The sequence below is a fragment of the Mauremys reevesii genome, linkage group 4, assembly GCF_016161935.1.
Source record: "Mauremys reevesii isolate NIE-2019 linkage group 4, ASM1616193v1, whole genome shotgun sequence".
NCBI classification, from domain to species: domain Eukaryota; kingdom Metazoa; phylum Chordata; order Testudines; family Geoemydidae; genus Mauremys; species Mauremys reevesii.
Genome location: NC_052626.1, coordinates 45,839,440 through 45,855,441, shown reverse-complemented (window position 1 = coordinate 45,855,441; position 16,002 = coordinate 45,839,440). Strand labels below are relative to the sequence as shown.

At 40.4% G+C, this 16,002-nt stretch overlaps 1 protein-coding gene and 1 long non-coding RNA gene across 12 annotated transcripts in view; one reads left to right on the top strand and one right to left on the bottom strand.

Moving 5' to 3' along the window:
- Nucleotides 1-16,002, bottom strand: part of RALGAPA1 (Ral GTPase activating protein catalytic subunit alpha 1) — a 258,521-nt gene that overhangs the window by 147,731 nt on the left and 94,788 nt on the right. For 8 of the 11 annotated variants that reach the window (XM_039534629.1, XM_039534621.1, XM_039534620.1 and 5 more), the window contains 2 exons: nt 2,084-3,613; nt 53-177 (listed from right to left, as the gene is read on the bottom strand). In XM_039534629.1, coding sequence (XP_039390563.1) covers nt 53-177; nt 2,084-3,613 — 1,655 coding nt within the window. The remainder of the gene's footprint in view (nt 1-52; nt 178-2,083; nt 3,614-16,002) is intronic. The other 3 variants (XM_039534630.1, XM_039534626.1, XM_039534625.1) reach the window with 1 other exon arrangement.
- LOC120403514 lies at nt 14,099-15,246 on the top strand. The gene is made up of 3 exons (XR_005597557.1): nt 14,099-14,215; nt 14,861-14,877; nt 15,122-15,246. It is a non-coding gene; the product is annotated as an uncharacterized LOC120403514 (long non-coding RNA).

Genomic DNA, 16,002 nt, shown 5'->3' with positions numbered 1-16,002 from the left:
TAAATGTATTTGCATTTTTTTTTACATGTAAAAAAAAGTCATAAAAACTTACCAATGCACTACCACTGCGGAGTCTCTCAGCTATAAACTCATCCATGAGGTCAGGAACATTTGTATTGCTACTGCCAATATCGCTAGCAAGAGGGTGCAGCTTTTGACTCATGTCCTCTCTATTAACTAAAAGCAAATGAATGACTACATATAGTAAGGGATACTTTTAAAAATACATTTTAAAAAACAGAAGTCAAATCAAAAAACCTAGGTCAGTAAAAAAAATTACTTCCCAAACATGCATTTAAGAGTTTTCAACTCTTGAGTAGATTCAGTTTTAAGAATTAGTAAATCTCCTTTTTCCTTCCCACTAAGCAGGTGTTAGTCAATTTCCAATATAACCTTAAAGAGCAAGAAAGCTTACAGATAAGCACTACTCAAAGTTGTTAATGCTTGCTTTAAGGATACAGCATACATCCCTCCTCCCTTCCTCCACATCACACAAAAAAATAATAAAAAAAATGTACAAATCCTAAGAATTTTTATTATTTCTAATGAGGAACAATGTTGGAGAAGAAAGTACATTAGATAAAGAAATATGATAAATGTCAATGTAGTACTGTATACAGTTAGTATACTTGCAAATAAAATCTTATGTAATAAAAATGTATGGTGCAATATGGAATACAAACTCAAAAAACTCTTTAAATGGTCAGTGATTTATGAACAATTAATTAATTTCTATCTTTTTTAGTTTCCACATTATATAGAATTACATTGCCTTAATTATACTATGAATGTTGCATCTAATTATAGCATTTTAGCCTTTAAGGTTGCAATTATCCCTCAGGAGACTACAGTGAAAATTATATGAATTTATCATAAGACCTTAATATCAAAATTTCAAAAAAAAAAAGATATTTTGAAATAATTTGTGTCTCAATACTTTTGCAAATGTAAACTGTTTCTCTTGGAGAAACTACATAAAATGTTAAAACAAATGATACACAAATAATCTTTCTTCTGAGATAGTATGATACTAATACCACTGCCCAGATTGTTATTGTGCTATGCCTACAAAGACTGCCCTCAGGTGGCATTAACATCTCAATGCAGGATGCATGACAGAACATTCTGTTAATCATGCTAGCATAACAGTGTAAAAAGGAAAACCTACCTTACTGCTGAAAGTTAATTTATTGTTCATTTAAGGTTATTTAAGATGAGAACTAAGATGATGAAAATTAGAATAGCCTTGTTCTATTTGATCAGTCCACAGAGGTCCCATATTTAGCTGAAGGACTACCATGAGACCTTTATGCACATTCATGATCCAAAGAAAAAGAAAGCAATGATAGAGATTGCCAAGATGTAACTGCATCCACTTCAGTGAATGCATACAGAAAGACCTAAAGCATGTTTTGAAATGGTTCAAACAAAAAATTACTAAAGCCACATTGGATTGTTCTAATGAAGCCATCCAAATAAGAGGAAATTTCTGGTTTACTTAACGTTAAAAATATTCTGTATGTGTTACATAACTGATTAAAAGCCAAGTCTCAACTTCAAAGCCTAATTTTGGGAGAATTTTTTGTTTTGGAGGAGAGAAGGAGGAGGAGGAAGAAAACATACTAAATGAACTAGCAATTTTAGCTGATAGCCGAGTCTTTTTACCAGACAGACAAACAATAGGTACCAGAACTTACTATTCCACTAGAAATAAAAAAAATCTGAAAGCCATACAGTAGGCTGAATTTCAAAGCCCTCTAGTGTAGGCTATGATGCAACAAGACTTGCATTTGATCCCTTGGTAGGTCATTTACTGTCTCTTCCTCTTCCCTAACTTGATGGTCTTCAGCAGCAAAGAGGTTCAACTAAGTATCTTTAAAAGGGAAATTAGTAATTTAAAGTATGTAAACATAACTTATGCTGGGGAAAATTTCAGCTGGCTAAAGGCGCATGCATAACCAAACAGGGAAAGCAGTGATCATCCCAAAGCCTTCTGATTGCTTATAAGAGCTTGCTTCAGTTGCATTAAGCCAAACTGGTGCTGCCTTTCTCCTTTTGCACTGTGCACACTGTTAGTGCTCACCTGCAGCTTTCCTTCCAAAATAGCCCATTACATGACTGTACAGATCCCTCAGTGGAGCCTCTGCTGGTATTCTGTTCTGCCTCTGTGGGGAAACATTTGCCTTCGGCTTCGAAAGAGCATGTACAACAGTTTTATAAACACCACCCAGGGAGCCCTGCTGTGGTCCTGACTCCTGACCTGATGACCTAGGTGCACTCCGATTATGCAACTGATTAGCTGCAATACCTTCTTTCTGAAACATATCTGTTTGAGCTTCTGTGGATTCCTTAGTCTGTTTACTACTAACTGAAGCTGCATTGGCTGCATCTAGAGGTCTATATACTCCTGGTCTGACTAGCTCCAAGACAGCAGAGGAGCTGGTGCTTGTGTTGCTACTACCACTACTGAAGCCACCGAGTTTACGAAGTCTTGCCCTCCAGGGGGCCTCTCTGTTTTCTAGAGGATTATAAAATTGAACAGACTCAGTAGATGGTCTAAAAGTAACATGAACACTATTTCGTTTCTTAGTAGTTATTTTCATGATTTTGGCCTTATGGGTTACTGTTTCAGATATACTCCTTTTAGTTGGTAAAAGTTTGCCTGTAGCGTGAGGCATTCCAGGGTTAACTGGTGCTTTAGGTAGAACTTTCTTTGCATGCATAACACGTGTGTCAGTTATTTTTTCATTAAACTGGGCACTTCTAGGCTTTTCAGCTAAAGCTACTTCCACAGCTACATCTACATCAACTTCAGTGGCTGTTTGTCTGTACAGGTATCTCTTTCTTTCTTTGTTATCAGGACTACTTGACCCATGCTCAAATAAGCTTTCATTTTGTTTACCAATATGTAATTGTTTGGCTTTATCGATCACTTGATTTCTTGTAAAACTGTCTACCTGGGTAGGAGCAATATTACTTATAAAGCCACTTTGGTTTTGTTCTACATGTTCAGCTCTTTCGGCCACAGTGTTGCTACTTGCATATTTAACAGTCTGATCTCTATACTCTAATTCATCCAGTGGTGAACTATCATTTCTATTTTCTGTTGTATTGACTTCAGGAGGAGAAGCCTCAAATTTATCTATCTCATAGTGACTGCAAAGTTCTTCTTTTTCCTTAAGATATTCTCTCAGAGAGGAAAGAAGATCATCTTCACCTTCAAGGTCAACATACTGGCTTTGTTCAAAGGATGTATTTGCAAGATCTACTGGCCCTATCAAATGACAGAGATGGTCATAAATACTATCCCCAACTTCCAAGGAGGACTCTCTGCTATTCGTATCGGTAATATGACTTTCAGTGGATCTATATATTGAAGAGGTCTCAGTGGAACTCTGTAAGCTTGGCGCATGATGGGATGAACTGTCAATGACAGGAACTGCACCTTTGGCTCGTTCAACTGTGAATGGTTCCAGGATGTCAGATGTGCTGCTACTTCTTGGCAGTGGCTGTTCCTCATTCAGTGCACCAAAAACTTCGCTTGGAGTGTCCTCGCTCTGTGAAAAATGTCTGACTCGAGATGGACGTGGAAGAATTTGAGTATCATCAATGTCTGTAGAAAAAAAATTATAGGTAATGTGCACAAGGTAAGTCTATGAAGATTATTATTATTCTTCACTGCTATATCCTAATAATATGCTTTAAAAAAACAAAACAAAAAAAAACACACCAGAAGAGTGCAGAGCCTTGTTTCTTAAATACAAAGATATTTTATCTAATATTAAATGTTGTTAAAAATACATACACAATAGCCATACAGAATATGATATAAATGAGTTAGACCATCAGAACACAGCTTAAATGTTAACATGCATGGAAATGGACAGTGAGATCATGGAACATTTGGAAGTACAGTTAAAGCTAGAGCTGTGCCAATAAATTAAATAATTCAAGCAAAATTATTTTAACTAAATGTTCAAAAGAGGAAAAAAAGGTACTTGTAATATTATCTCAACAGCAGAACTCTCCGTGGATTTAAACTCTTGAGAAATACATAATTCAAGAGGAGAACATGGCAGTTATCTGGAAATATAAGACTGTTCAGTACACGAGTAACACCTAATATTTATCAGTCTCTAGTAATTTATTTTTTTAATCTAACACATAATGCATACATGAAAGCTTACATTTTAAAAAGAGAAGATGTGGAGGAGTTTGGGCCTCTGGGACACACATGTACAGATGAAGCACAACATAAGAACATAAGAAAGGCCGTACCGGGTCAGACCAAAGGTCCATCTAGCCCAGTATCTGTCTACCGACAGTGACCAATGCCAGGTTCCCCTGAGGGAGTGAACCTAACAGGCAATGATCAAGTGATCTCTCTCCTGCCATCCATCTCCATCCTCTGACGAACAGAGGCTAGGGACACCATTCTTACCCATCCTGGCTAATAGCCATTTATGGACTTAGCCACCATGAATTTATCCAGTCCCCTTTTAAACATTGTTATAGTCCTAGCCTTCACAACCTCCTCAGGTAAGGAGTTCCACAAGTTGACTGTGCGCTGCGTGAAGAAGAACTTCCTTTTATTTGTTTTAAACCTGCTGCCTATTAATTTCATTTGGTGACCCCTAGTTCTTGTATTATGGGAATAAGTAAATAACTTTTCCTTATCCACTTTCTCAACATCACTCATGATTTTATATATCTCTATCATGTCCCCCCTTAGTCTTCTCTTTTCCAAACTGAAGAGTCCTAGCCTCTTTAATCTTTCCTCATATGGGACCCTCTCTAAACCCCTAATCATTTTAGTTGCCCTTTTCTGAACCTTTTCTAGTGCTAGAATATCTTTTTTGAGGAGAGGAGACCACATCTGTACACAGTATTCGAGATGTGGGCGTACCATGGATTTATATAAGGGCAATAATATATTCTCAGTCTTATTCTCTATCCCCTTTTTAATGATTCCTAACATCCTGTTTGCTTTTTTGACCGCCTCTGCACACTGCGTGGACATCTTCAGAGAACTATCCACGATGACTCCAAGATCTTTTTCCTGACTCGTTGTAGCTAAATTAGCCCCCATCATGTTGTATGTATAGTTGGGGTTATTTTTTCCAATGTGCATTACTTTACATTTATCCACATTAAATTTCATTTGCCATTTTGCTGCCCAATCACTTAGTTTTGTGAGATCTTTTTGAAGTTCTTCACAATCTGCTTTTGGTCTTAACTATCTTGAGTAGTTTAGTATCATCTGCAAACTTTGCCACCTCACTGTTTACCCCTTTCTCCAGATCATTTATGAATAAATTGAATAGGATTGGTCCTAGGACTGACCCTTGGGGAACACCACTAGTTACCCCTCTCCATTCTGAGAATTTACCATTAATTCCTACCCTTTGTTCCCTGTCCTTTAACCAGTTCTCAATCCATGAAAGGACCTTTCCTTTTATCCCATGACAGCTTAATTTACGTAAGAGCCTTTGGTGAGGGACCTTGTCAAAGGCTTTCTGGAAATCTAAGTACACTATGTCCACCGGATCCCCCTTGTCCACATGTTTGTTGACCCCTTCAAAGAACTCTAATAGGTTAGTAAGACACGATTTCCCTTTACAGAAACCATGTTGACTATTGCTCAACAGTTTATGTTTTTCTATGTGTCTGACAATTTTATTCTTTACTATTGTTTCAACTAATTTGCCCGGTACTGACGTTAGACTTACCGGTCTGTAATTGCCAGGATCACCCCTAGAGCCCTTTTTAAATATTGGCGTTACATTAGCTAACTTCCAGTCATTGGGTACCGAAGCCGATTTAAAGGACAGGTTACAAACCTTAGTTAATAGTTCCGTAACTTCACATTTGAGTTCTTTCAGAACTCTTGGGTGAATGCCATCTGGTCCCGGTGACTTGTTAATGTTGAGTTTATCAATTAATTCCAAAACCTCCTCTAGTGACACTTCAATCTGTGACAGTTCCTCAGATTTGTCACCTACAAAAGCCAGCTCAGGTTTGGGAATCTCCCTAACATCCTCAGCCGTGAAGACTGAAGCAAAGAATCCATTTCGTTTCTCCGCAATGACTTTATCGTCTTTAAGCGCTCCTTTTGAATTTTGATCATCAAGGGGCCCCACTGGTTGTTTCGCAGGCTTCCTGCTTCTGATGTACTTAAACATTTTGTTATTACCTTTGGAGTTTTTGGCTAGCCGTTCTTCAAACTCCTCTTTGGCTTTTCTTATTACTCTCTTGCATTTAAGTTGGCAGTGTTTGTGCTCCTTTCTATTTCCTCTCTAGGATCTGACTTCCACTTTTTAAAGGAAGTCTTTTTATCTCTCACTGCTTCTTTTACATGGTTGTTAAGCCACGGTGGCTCTTTTTTAGTTCTTTTACTGTTTTTCTTAATTTGGGGTATACATTGAAGTTGGGCCTCTATTATGGTGTCTTTAAAAAGGGCCCACGCAACTTGCAGGGATTTCACTTTAGTCACTGTACCTTTTAACTTTTGTCTAACTAACCCCCATTTTTGTATAGTTCCCCCTTTTGAAATTAAAGGCCACAGTGTTGGGCAGTTGAGATGTTCTTCCCACCACAGGGATGTTGAATGCTATTGTATTATGGTCACTATTTCCAAGCGGTCCTGCTATAGTTACCTCTTGGACCAGCTCCTGCGCTCCACTCAGGATTAAATCTAGTCGCCTCTCCCCTTGTGGGTTCCCGTACCAGCTGCTCCATGAAGCAGTCATTTAAAGTATCGAGAAATTTTATCTCTGCATTTCGTCCTGAAGTGAAATGTTCCCAGTCAATATGGGGATAACTGAAATCCCCCATTATTATTGGGTTCTTAATTTTGATAGCCTCTCTAATTTCCCTTAGCATTTCATCATCACTATTACTGTCCTGGTCAGGTGGTCGATAATAGATCCCTACTGTTATATTTTTACTAGAGCATGAAATTTCTATCCATAGAGATTCTATGGAACCTGTGGATTCGCTTAAGATTTTTACTTCATTTGAATCTACACTTTCTTTTACATATAGTGCCACTCCTCCCCCTGCACGGCCTGTTCTGTCCTTCCGATATATTTTGTACCCCGGAATGATTGTGTCCCATTGATTGCTCTCAGTCCACCAGGTTTCTGTGATGCCTATTATATCTATATCCTCCTTTATCACAAGGCACTCTAGTTCACCCATCTTATTATTTAGACTTCTGGCATTTGTGTACAAGCACTTTAAAAACTTGTCCCTGTTTATTAGCCTGCCTTTTTCTGATGTGCCAGATTCTTTTTTATGTGACTGTTTATCATCTGATCCGGCCCTTACATTATACTTCTCATTCCTCTGCTCCTGACTATAACCTGGAGATTCTCTATCATCAGACTCTCCCCTAAGAGAAGTCTGTGTCCGATCCACACGCTCCTCTGCAGCAGTCGGCTTTCCCCCATCTCCTAGTTTAAAAACTGCTCTACAACCTTTTTAATGTTTAGTGCCAGCAGTCTGGTTCCACTTTGGTTTAGGTGGAGCCCATCTCTCCTGTATAGGTTCCCCCCATCCCAGAAGTTTCCCCAGTTCCTAATGAATGTGAACCCCTCCTCTCTACACCATCGTCTCATCCACGCATTGAGACTCTGAAGCTCTGCCTGCCTACCTGGCCCTGCGCGTGGAACCGGGAGCATTTCTGAAAATGCCACCATAGAGGTCCTGGATTTCAGTCTCTTCCCTAGCAGCCTAAATTTGGCTTCCAGGACATCTCTCCTACCCTTCCCTATGTCATTGGTACCTACATGTACCAAGTTAACTTAATTCTTTATTGTTAAAAAGATATTTTCCTACATCTTTCTAATCTTCAAGAATGCAAAACTAAAGGGATAACTGATACACAGGTAACAGATATTACCACACTAACTGTTAAAAGATCCCATGTTGGGAAGCCAAAAAAAAAGACCAGGACTGGGACCAGACCAAAAGACAACAAATTAACTTCCCTCAAAAAAAACCCCATACCTACTCCCCCTCTCCCCCAAAACTGCACACCAAAAAAAAACAAACAAACAACCACACCACCACCAAACAGTTTTAGTCAAGTAAATTTAGGTTTGGTAACTCATGAACTTTAAAAACCTAGGCCGGGTCTACACTGCGGGGGCTGGGGGAGGAAATTGATCTAAGTTACACAACTTCAGCTACGTGACCAACGTAGCCGAAGTCGACATACTTAGATCTACTTACCGCAGTGAAGTCAACAGCTGATGCTCTCCTGTCAACTCCGCCTGCGCCTCTCACCCCAGTGGAGTACCAGAGTCAACGGGAGAGCACTTGGTCGATTTATCGCGTCTAGACTAGACACGATAAATCAGCCCCCACTGGATCAATCGCTGCCTGTCGACCCAGCAGGTAATGTAGACAAGCCCCTAGAAACTGAAATCTTACATCCACAGAACAGTTAATACAGTTAACCAGTATAAAAGAAAAACCATCTTTATGGGTGAAAGGAGAAAGCACTCTATGCCCATTCAATTATTAGTTCTTAGCCCATCTGCTTAGGCTGCTAATACAAGTGAAAGTTAGTACTAATTAAAGTGCAGGGCTTCTACAGGCCCAATACATATCCCCCAGCAAATGGGCAGAGATCACACCAGAACATTTCACATAATCAATTGAATTGAGAAACTATATCATCCCTCAAATTTCCTAAAATGGTAAAGGAAACCCTAACATTACACCAAATCAGTGATGTGGGATACAGAAAAATGGATAACAGCAAATGGCTGTTACGGATGCTCAAATAGTATCAGTTTCCTGATAGGAATTACAGCTATTCGAAGCAATATTTTTAATGGAATGTGTAACAGAGTTTTATTATAAAAATATCTGCCTCGTTTTTGTTAGAATCACTCACTTCCTGGTTATGTTTTTTTAAATGCAGATTCTTTTTAAAAGCCAGAACCATTATTAACCATCAAGGTTACTTGATCATAAAAATGGAGGAATTATTAGGGTTAAATTAATTAATTAAGGTCCAGGACTGTAAAGGTGTATTTAAAACCATGATAAATTTTGAGGTGGAATATAACAAGAGAGACTCTGACATGTTACTGCAAGATTAACGATCCTATGTTAAAGAAAGTAGGCTGACTTCACTTTAAAATTTTCTGAATTACTAGTTCACAGTCACCTAAAACAATGACAGCAACATTTAATTAAGACTACGACTGAAGTTACCTTACAAACCTCCCGTTTAAGGAGCTTGTATGCAGAGCAATTTAATCTTTGAGCTGAAATTTCTTGTTTGTTATTCAACCAAAGGTGAATATTTTGGAGAAGTTGGATATATGGAAGTGTACCTATTTCTGAGTTATATGAATGTATCCATTTGTGGGGTGGAGGTGGAAAAATAAAGTAGATATTTTCATGCTAAAAATAATTTTGGGGGGTGGGGAAGAGGGTGTGGTTGTGATAAAAAAATTTTAAACAAGTTTATCATGAGCTTAATACTTTGGGCCTGATCTAAAGCCCACTGATGTCAATCGGCATCTTCAATGACTTGAATGAATTTTGGATTAGGCAATTAATGAGGACAAGCGGGAGGCAAATTAGAAAAAGGTGGTATTGGTACTCATCTAAGCTCTGCTCTGTTCACAAAATAAGTTGCACCCACTTGAGTGACTAAAATGAGATTCCTCTCTCAGCAGAGTGCAGTTGTTCATAATATGATCACCCTACTTCTTTCTTCCCCACTTTGATTAGCAGTGCATTAGTTAATGATAATAAAAATATCAAAAAATTTAAGTACCTGAGTTAACACCTCACTGAGATGAAGCAATGGTCTCAAGTTGCAGTGGAGGAGGTCTAGGTTGGATATTAGGAAAAAACTATTTCACTAAGAGGGTGGTGAAGCACTGGAATTTTGTTTACCTAAGGAGGTGGTAGAATCTCCATCCTTAAAGATTTTTTAAGGCCCGGCTTGACAAAGCTCTGGCTAGGATGATTTATCTGGGGTTAGAATAATAGAATATCAGGGTTGGAAGGGACTTCAGGAGGTCATCTAGTCCAACCCCTGCTCAAAGCAGGACCAATTCCCAACTAAATCATCCCAGCCAGGGCTTTGTCAAGCTGGACCTTAAAAACCTCTAAGAATGGAGATTCTACCACCTCCTTAGGTAAACAAAATTCCAGTGCTTCACCACCCTCCTAGTGAAAAAGCTTGTCCTAATATCCAACCTAAACTTCCTCCACTGCAACTTGAGACCATTACTCCTTGTTCTGTCATCTGGTACCACTGAGAACAGTCTAGATCCACCCTCTTTGGAACCTCCTTTCAGGTACTTGAAAGCAGCTATCAAATCCCCCCCCCCCCATTCTTCTCTTCTGCAGACTAAACAATCCCAGTTCCCTCAGCCTCTCCTCAGAAGTCATGTGTTCCAGCTTCCTAATCATTTTTGTTGCCCTCCACTGGACTCTTTCCAATTTTTCCACATCCTTGTAGTGTGGGGCCCAAAACTGGACACGGTACTCCAGATGAAGCCTCACCAATGTTGAATAAAGGGGGATGATCACGTCCCTCGATCTGCTGGCAATGCCCCTACTTATACAGCCCAAAATGCTGTTAGCCTTCTTGGCAACAAGGGCATACTGTTGACTCATATCCAGTTTCTCGTCCACTGTAAGCCCTAGATCCTTTTCTTCAGAACTGTTGCCTAGCCATTCGGTCCCTAGTCTATAGCAGTGCATTTGATTCTTCCATCCAGTGCAGGACTCAGCACTTGAACCTCATCAGGTTTCTTTTGGCCCAATCCTTTAATTTGTCTAGGTCCCTCTGTATCCTATCCCTACCCTCCAGCGTATCTACCACTCCTCCCAGTTTAGTGTCATCTGCAAACTTGCTGAGAGTGCAGTCCACGCCATCCTCCAGATCGTTAATGAAGATATTGAACAAAACCAGCCCCAGGACCGAGCCTTGGGGCACTCCGCTTGATATCGGCTGCCAACTAGACATGGAGACATTGATCATTACCCGCTGAGCAGAGTTGGTCCTGTTTTGAGCAGGGGATTGAACTAGATGACATCCTGAGGTCTCTTCCAACCCTAATCTTCTATGATTCTGTGTTCACAAATACAACATTATGGTATCCTCAGCAACTGTAATTCATCCTTGTTGCACACTGGTATAAATTCAATTTTGGACACTATTTATTCGGGGAGTGGGAGGAAGCATGCACACATTTCTTATTAATTGCACTGCAGAAACACCTACTTGGGCTTTGAATCAAGTGGTGTCAAAAACATGCAAAAATACAGGTTTAACTCTTCAGGATTGACCCATTCCTAAGATTCTGGGAGGAGGTTGTTGCAGGACAGGGAGAGTCTGTAGTTAGGCAAAAGAAGGAAAGGGTGCAACTCAGGGCTCTTAGATGCGCCAATCCAACCCAATCACATCTCTCCTTCCTCTAACCTCCCTAACCCCATCTGCTGGGCCCATCCATTCCTTCATGTTGAGAGACAGGACAAGCAGACAACTTCATAGCACTGCTGGGGAGCATGACAGAATAGGCACATAGCCAAGAAGTGGATCCATTCTCTGAGATCAAATGGCAAAGAGCAGGAGATTCTCCACATAATTTATGGGGAGGGGTCCTGCTTCAATATCTACAGAAGGGTCACAGAAGACAGGGAAGGCTTGTTCAGAGGGTGGAGAGAAAGCAGCAGATTTTTTGGCTCTCATCTATCATCTTAGAGCTCTTAAAGACAAATATTTTCATTCTGAAGGTTTCTAGGATTGACTGTACGATATGTAAGAAAATATAAAACATTTGCAGAGGTATGGTTGAATTATGGGACATTATAAAAATAGATTTGTCTACGTTTCAATTCTCAGTCATAATACTGTTTCATCAGAGTTTTGCACTCAACTTGGAGGAAAGCTGTAAAGGCACAATATTAAGTATCCCTCTCTGGCTCCTCCCTATTCTTTCAATTTACTGCTTCCTTTGCCTCTTCGTCGCAATGCTTGGAAAAAATTCCCACTTCCTGTTCAGTAAGCCTGCTCTCTGCCCAACACCTTCAAATCCATCTCTTCCAGGCATCTTTTCTTCCTTTGCCTCATCAATACCATTGCCTCACTCTCCCTTCTCAAAAGTGTCCTGTATGTTTTAGTTATCACAGAGTGTCCCAAATGGTTATGGAGCCATATATAATTATTTTAAAAGATTCTAATTAAAAAATGTTCCTTGATAGAAGACTGCAGATATGCCTCCAAAGAAAGCAGACTGTACTAATCATATTTCTAACTACAAGGATCAATTTGCAAATCCTCATTTTTATTTTGTGGATTAAATTTGGAACGTTTACTGCTATTCTATTCATGGAGCTATAGCACAATTCTGAAGCGTCCGAAAGGTGAAGAAATGATAGACTTGTATTCAATAATTACAGCCATAGTAAAAATGTCCTATATGTATAATACAGATTATTATTTTTGCCACAAGTCTGTTAGTCAGCTGATTGACTTTCAAGGAGAAATGTCACATTTTCCCCCCCACCAGAAAAAGTGAGATCTCAGAGGCTGGATTGGAGCTAGTCATTTTCTTTCTGAAAGCTAGTGCATTACAGTGCACATATAGTGAAGGTTTTGGAAGAATTTCTCTCTTATGAGCCTTCTTAACTAGTGAATGTTGGCTGGTGTTCAACAACTTTTTTCCTTAAGTGTGGATTTTCAAAAGACTTGAAGTGAGTTGGGTGGCTAACTCCAACACAATATGAATAGGATTGGCACCCAATTCCCTTAGAGTCCTTTGAAAATCTTAAGCTCAAAGTCCAGTGGTGCTGAAAGCCAGTTTTGATAAAAAGATTACTAGCATTCTAATATGCAACCTTGTGAACAAGTGGGCAGAGGAGCGGTCACAGCCAATTTAGCCAGTCTCACCGTCTGTCATGTATAAGTTATGCATGGTGGACAACAAGATCAGGCCCTGATTGCGCCTCCACTCTGTGCTCAGGTATTGGGCAAGAGAAGCCTGGAGAAAAAGACTAACATGCAGAAGAATGCAGAGATACCAGAAACGTCTGGGCTATTTGGGAGCAATCATGATGACCAATGCTCTGTCATGCTTCATCTTTTTCAGTGCTCGTAATAAGAGTGGGACAGGTAGAGAGCAGTACATCAGCTGCCCTGATGCAGTAGAAATGTCTCCCCTTTGGAGTCTTTACTCAGGGTGACCCTAAAGCAATAGGTACTACATTTTGTGTTGTCCTGAATTGTAAACAAGTCAGATGTCAGTGTCCGCATTGCTGGAATGTCGACTGAACCAAACTGTTCTGTAGTTCCAATTCTTGATCCCCAGATAGGAATCTGCTGAGGCTGTCTACAAGAATACTGTATATCCCTGAAAGGTGCACTGCTGATAGAATGATGTGGTGACTGATTCACCAAATTTCACAGGCTGATGACTGCTATACAAATTGATGGCTGGGTTGGATTTCATGCTGCCTTGCTTGTTGATATAGAATACGGTCATAATATTGTTTGACTGTACTTGGACATGTCCTGTTTTTATGTATGGAAGAAACCTTTCACAAGCTCTGAGGACTGCTTGCAGTTCCAGACTGTAGCATCCATATGTCTCATGCATGCGGTATGTTCACCCAGATGACAGCCCCATCTCAATAAGCAGGTTTCTGTGATGAGTATTTTCTCATGTGGAGGGGGAATGAATGGGAGTCCCATACAAACAGTTGGTAACTGTTTTTCCACCAATTTAGTGAGTCTCATACTCTCTGAGGGATAGATTCCTGTTTTTCCATGCGGTCTTTGCTTGGGACATATACTATCTTGAGCCAGACTTATCAGCTGTGAAGTTGAAGCCTTGAAAACAGTATTACATATGTGCAGGCAGCCAAGTGGCCTAAAAGAGTAAGACATGTCTCAACAAATGTCTATGGACTGGCTTGAAGCTTTGTGACTAGTGCCTTCATGATCAGGAGTCTGTCCTTTGGGAGATATGCCCTGACTGTGATTGAGTTCAGTGATGCTCTGATAAAGTTCTATCATTTATGTGGAGACCAACATGGATTTCTCTTTGTTTACACAGATGCCCAGTGATCGCAGCAGCTTGAATGGAGCTGTTGTTGCTGAATGGACCTCTTGATGAGATCTCCTTGTCAACAGCCAATCATCGAGGTATAGAAAGACAGAAATTCTGTTGTGTTGGAGGTGAGCTGCCATGACTGACATCACCTTTGTAAACACCCTTGGGATTGTAGGAAATCCAAAAGAAGCACTTTGAAGGTCCAAAACACTATCCCTACAGTGACCCTGAGAAATTTCTTGTATACGGGGTGGATATCTATATAAAAATAGGGATCTCATGTTGAGAACTGTGAACCAATCTCCTTCATTTAAATGAGAGAATTGTTGCTACCAACTTTCCCATTCTGAAACGTACTGCTTGAATGTAGATAGTGAGTCATCATAGATCTAGGATAGGTTTCCATTCTCCCTTTTTTTGGAGGGTGGGGGGAGAGAAATCAGGAAGTATCTTGAATAGAACCCTTTTCCTTGTTATTGAGGAGTCTATGGCTCCCAGATGCAGAAGGAATCTTTTTCCTGAATAAGCATCTCCTCATGACAGTGGTCCCTGAAGAGGAACAGGGATGGAGATTTTGAAGGGGGAAGAGAGAGGAACTATATCATGTATCCTGCATGAACAATGTTGAGGACCCATCTGTTGGATGTTTTGGTCCACCAGTCATTGAAGAAATAGACTAGATGTCCTCCAAATTGGGTATAGGAAGACAAGTGTAGGAGCAGAGTCGGTTCACAGCTCTAGACAATCTTGTCATAATTGTTTCCTTACAGATGGCTGGGTTCCGAAGGTAAAAATCAAGAGGCGCAGTCTGTCTAGTTCTTTGCAGCCTCTGACACTGCCTTAGAGGCTCATAAGGTCTGTGGTAGAAAAATGGTTGGGAAGTAGGTCTTCGCCTGTATGGTTGCAGCCTATGAAAAACTCTCTTGGATGCTGGTGTATAAACACCAAGCAAACTGAGAGTTCCCCTATAATTTTCTGGTAAGCATAGGGACTTCTTTGTCTTCTCACTAATGAGATAGTTCTCTTCAAAGGGCAAGCCTTCTACCGTGGATTGGACCTTTCCCAGGAACCCAGAAGACCGAAGCCACAATGCTCTCCCCATGACCACTGCTGTGGCCATTGAATGGGAGGCTGTGTCAGCTACAGCAAGTGCAGTCTGCCGTAATGATCTCACAATCAGCTTTTCTTCCTCGATAAGCACTTCAAACTGTTTGGATTCGAATGAGTAAATAAAAATTCTGCCCCTTTGGCACCAATGTTCATGATGAGCACCATCTGCTTGGATTGTGTTCCATGAGCGGTGCTGATGGTACTGTATACTTCATAGTATCTCTGCTAGTAGAGCATACCAGAGACCGAATCTCTGCATACACTGACGATACTGTTGGTTTAGCGAGACCTTGATTAGTAGAAGGTCTGGTGGAAGGAATTCCCCTGTTGTGCCATTCCTGAATAGATGAAGTCAGAATGTCTAGAGATGGTAGGCCTGAAAGAATGGGCAAAACTTAGAATCCTGCAGGATGAGGATGTCTTGCTGAGCACTGTATTTTTCTCTTAATAAGTGGGGAATGAGTGCTCCTCTCCGCCTGCACAATCAGAGTCAGCTTAATGAGAGATCTTGGCAACGAGGACTCCTAAGTCAAAAATCCTGATACTATCTGTGCTGGTTGAGGCCAATACTCTTCTTTCAATTGTGCTCTGGACAGTAGCGGGGTAGTCGATGGTGCTGGTTTCAAAGCAGTCTTACTCTTCAGTGCTATGCTTGGAAAGAGCTGCTGTGGTACTGTCCCCAAGGACTTATAAAAGGGGGCTCCCTTCTTAGGAGAGAGAGCTCAGATGGAGATTTATCCCTCTGCTTATGAGAGGATCTTCCCTCATGTTTCCACTTAGAGGCGGTAGAGGACTTATTCCC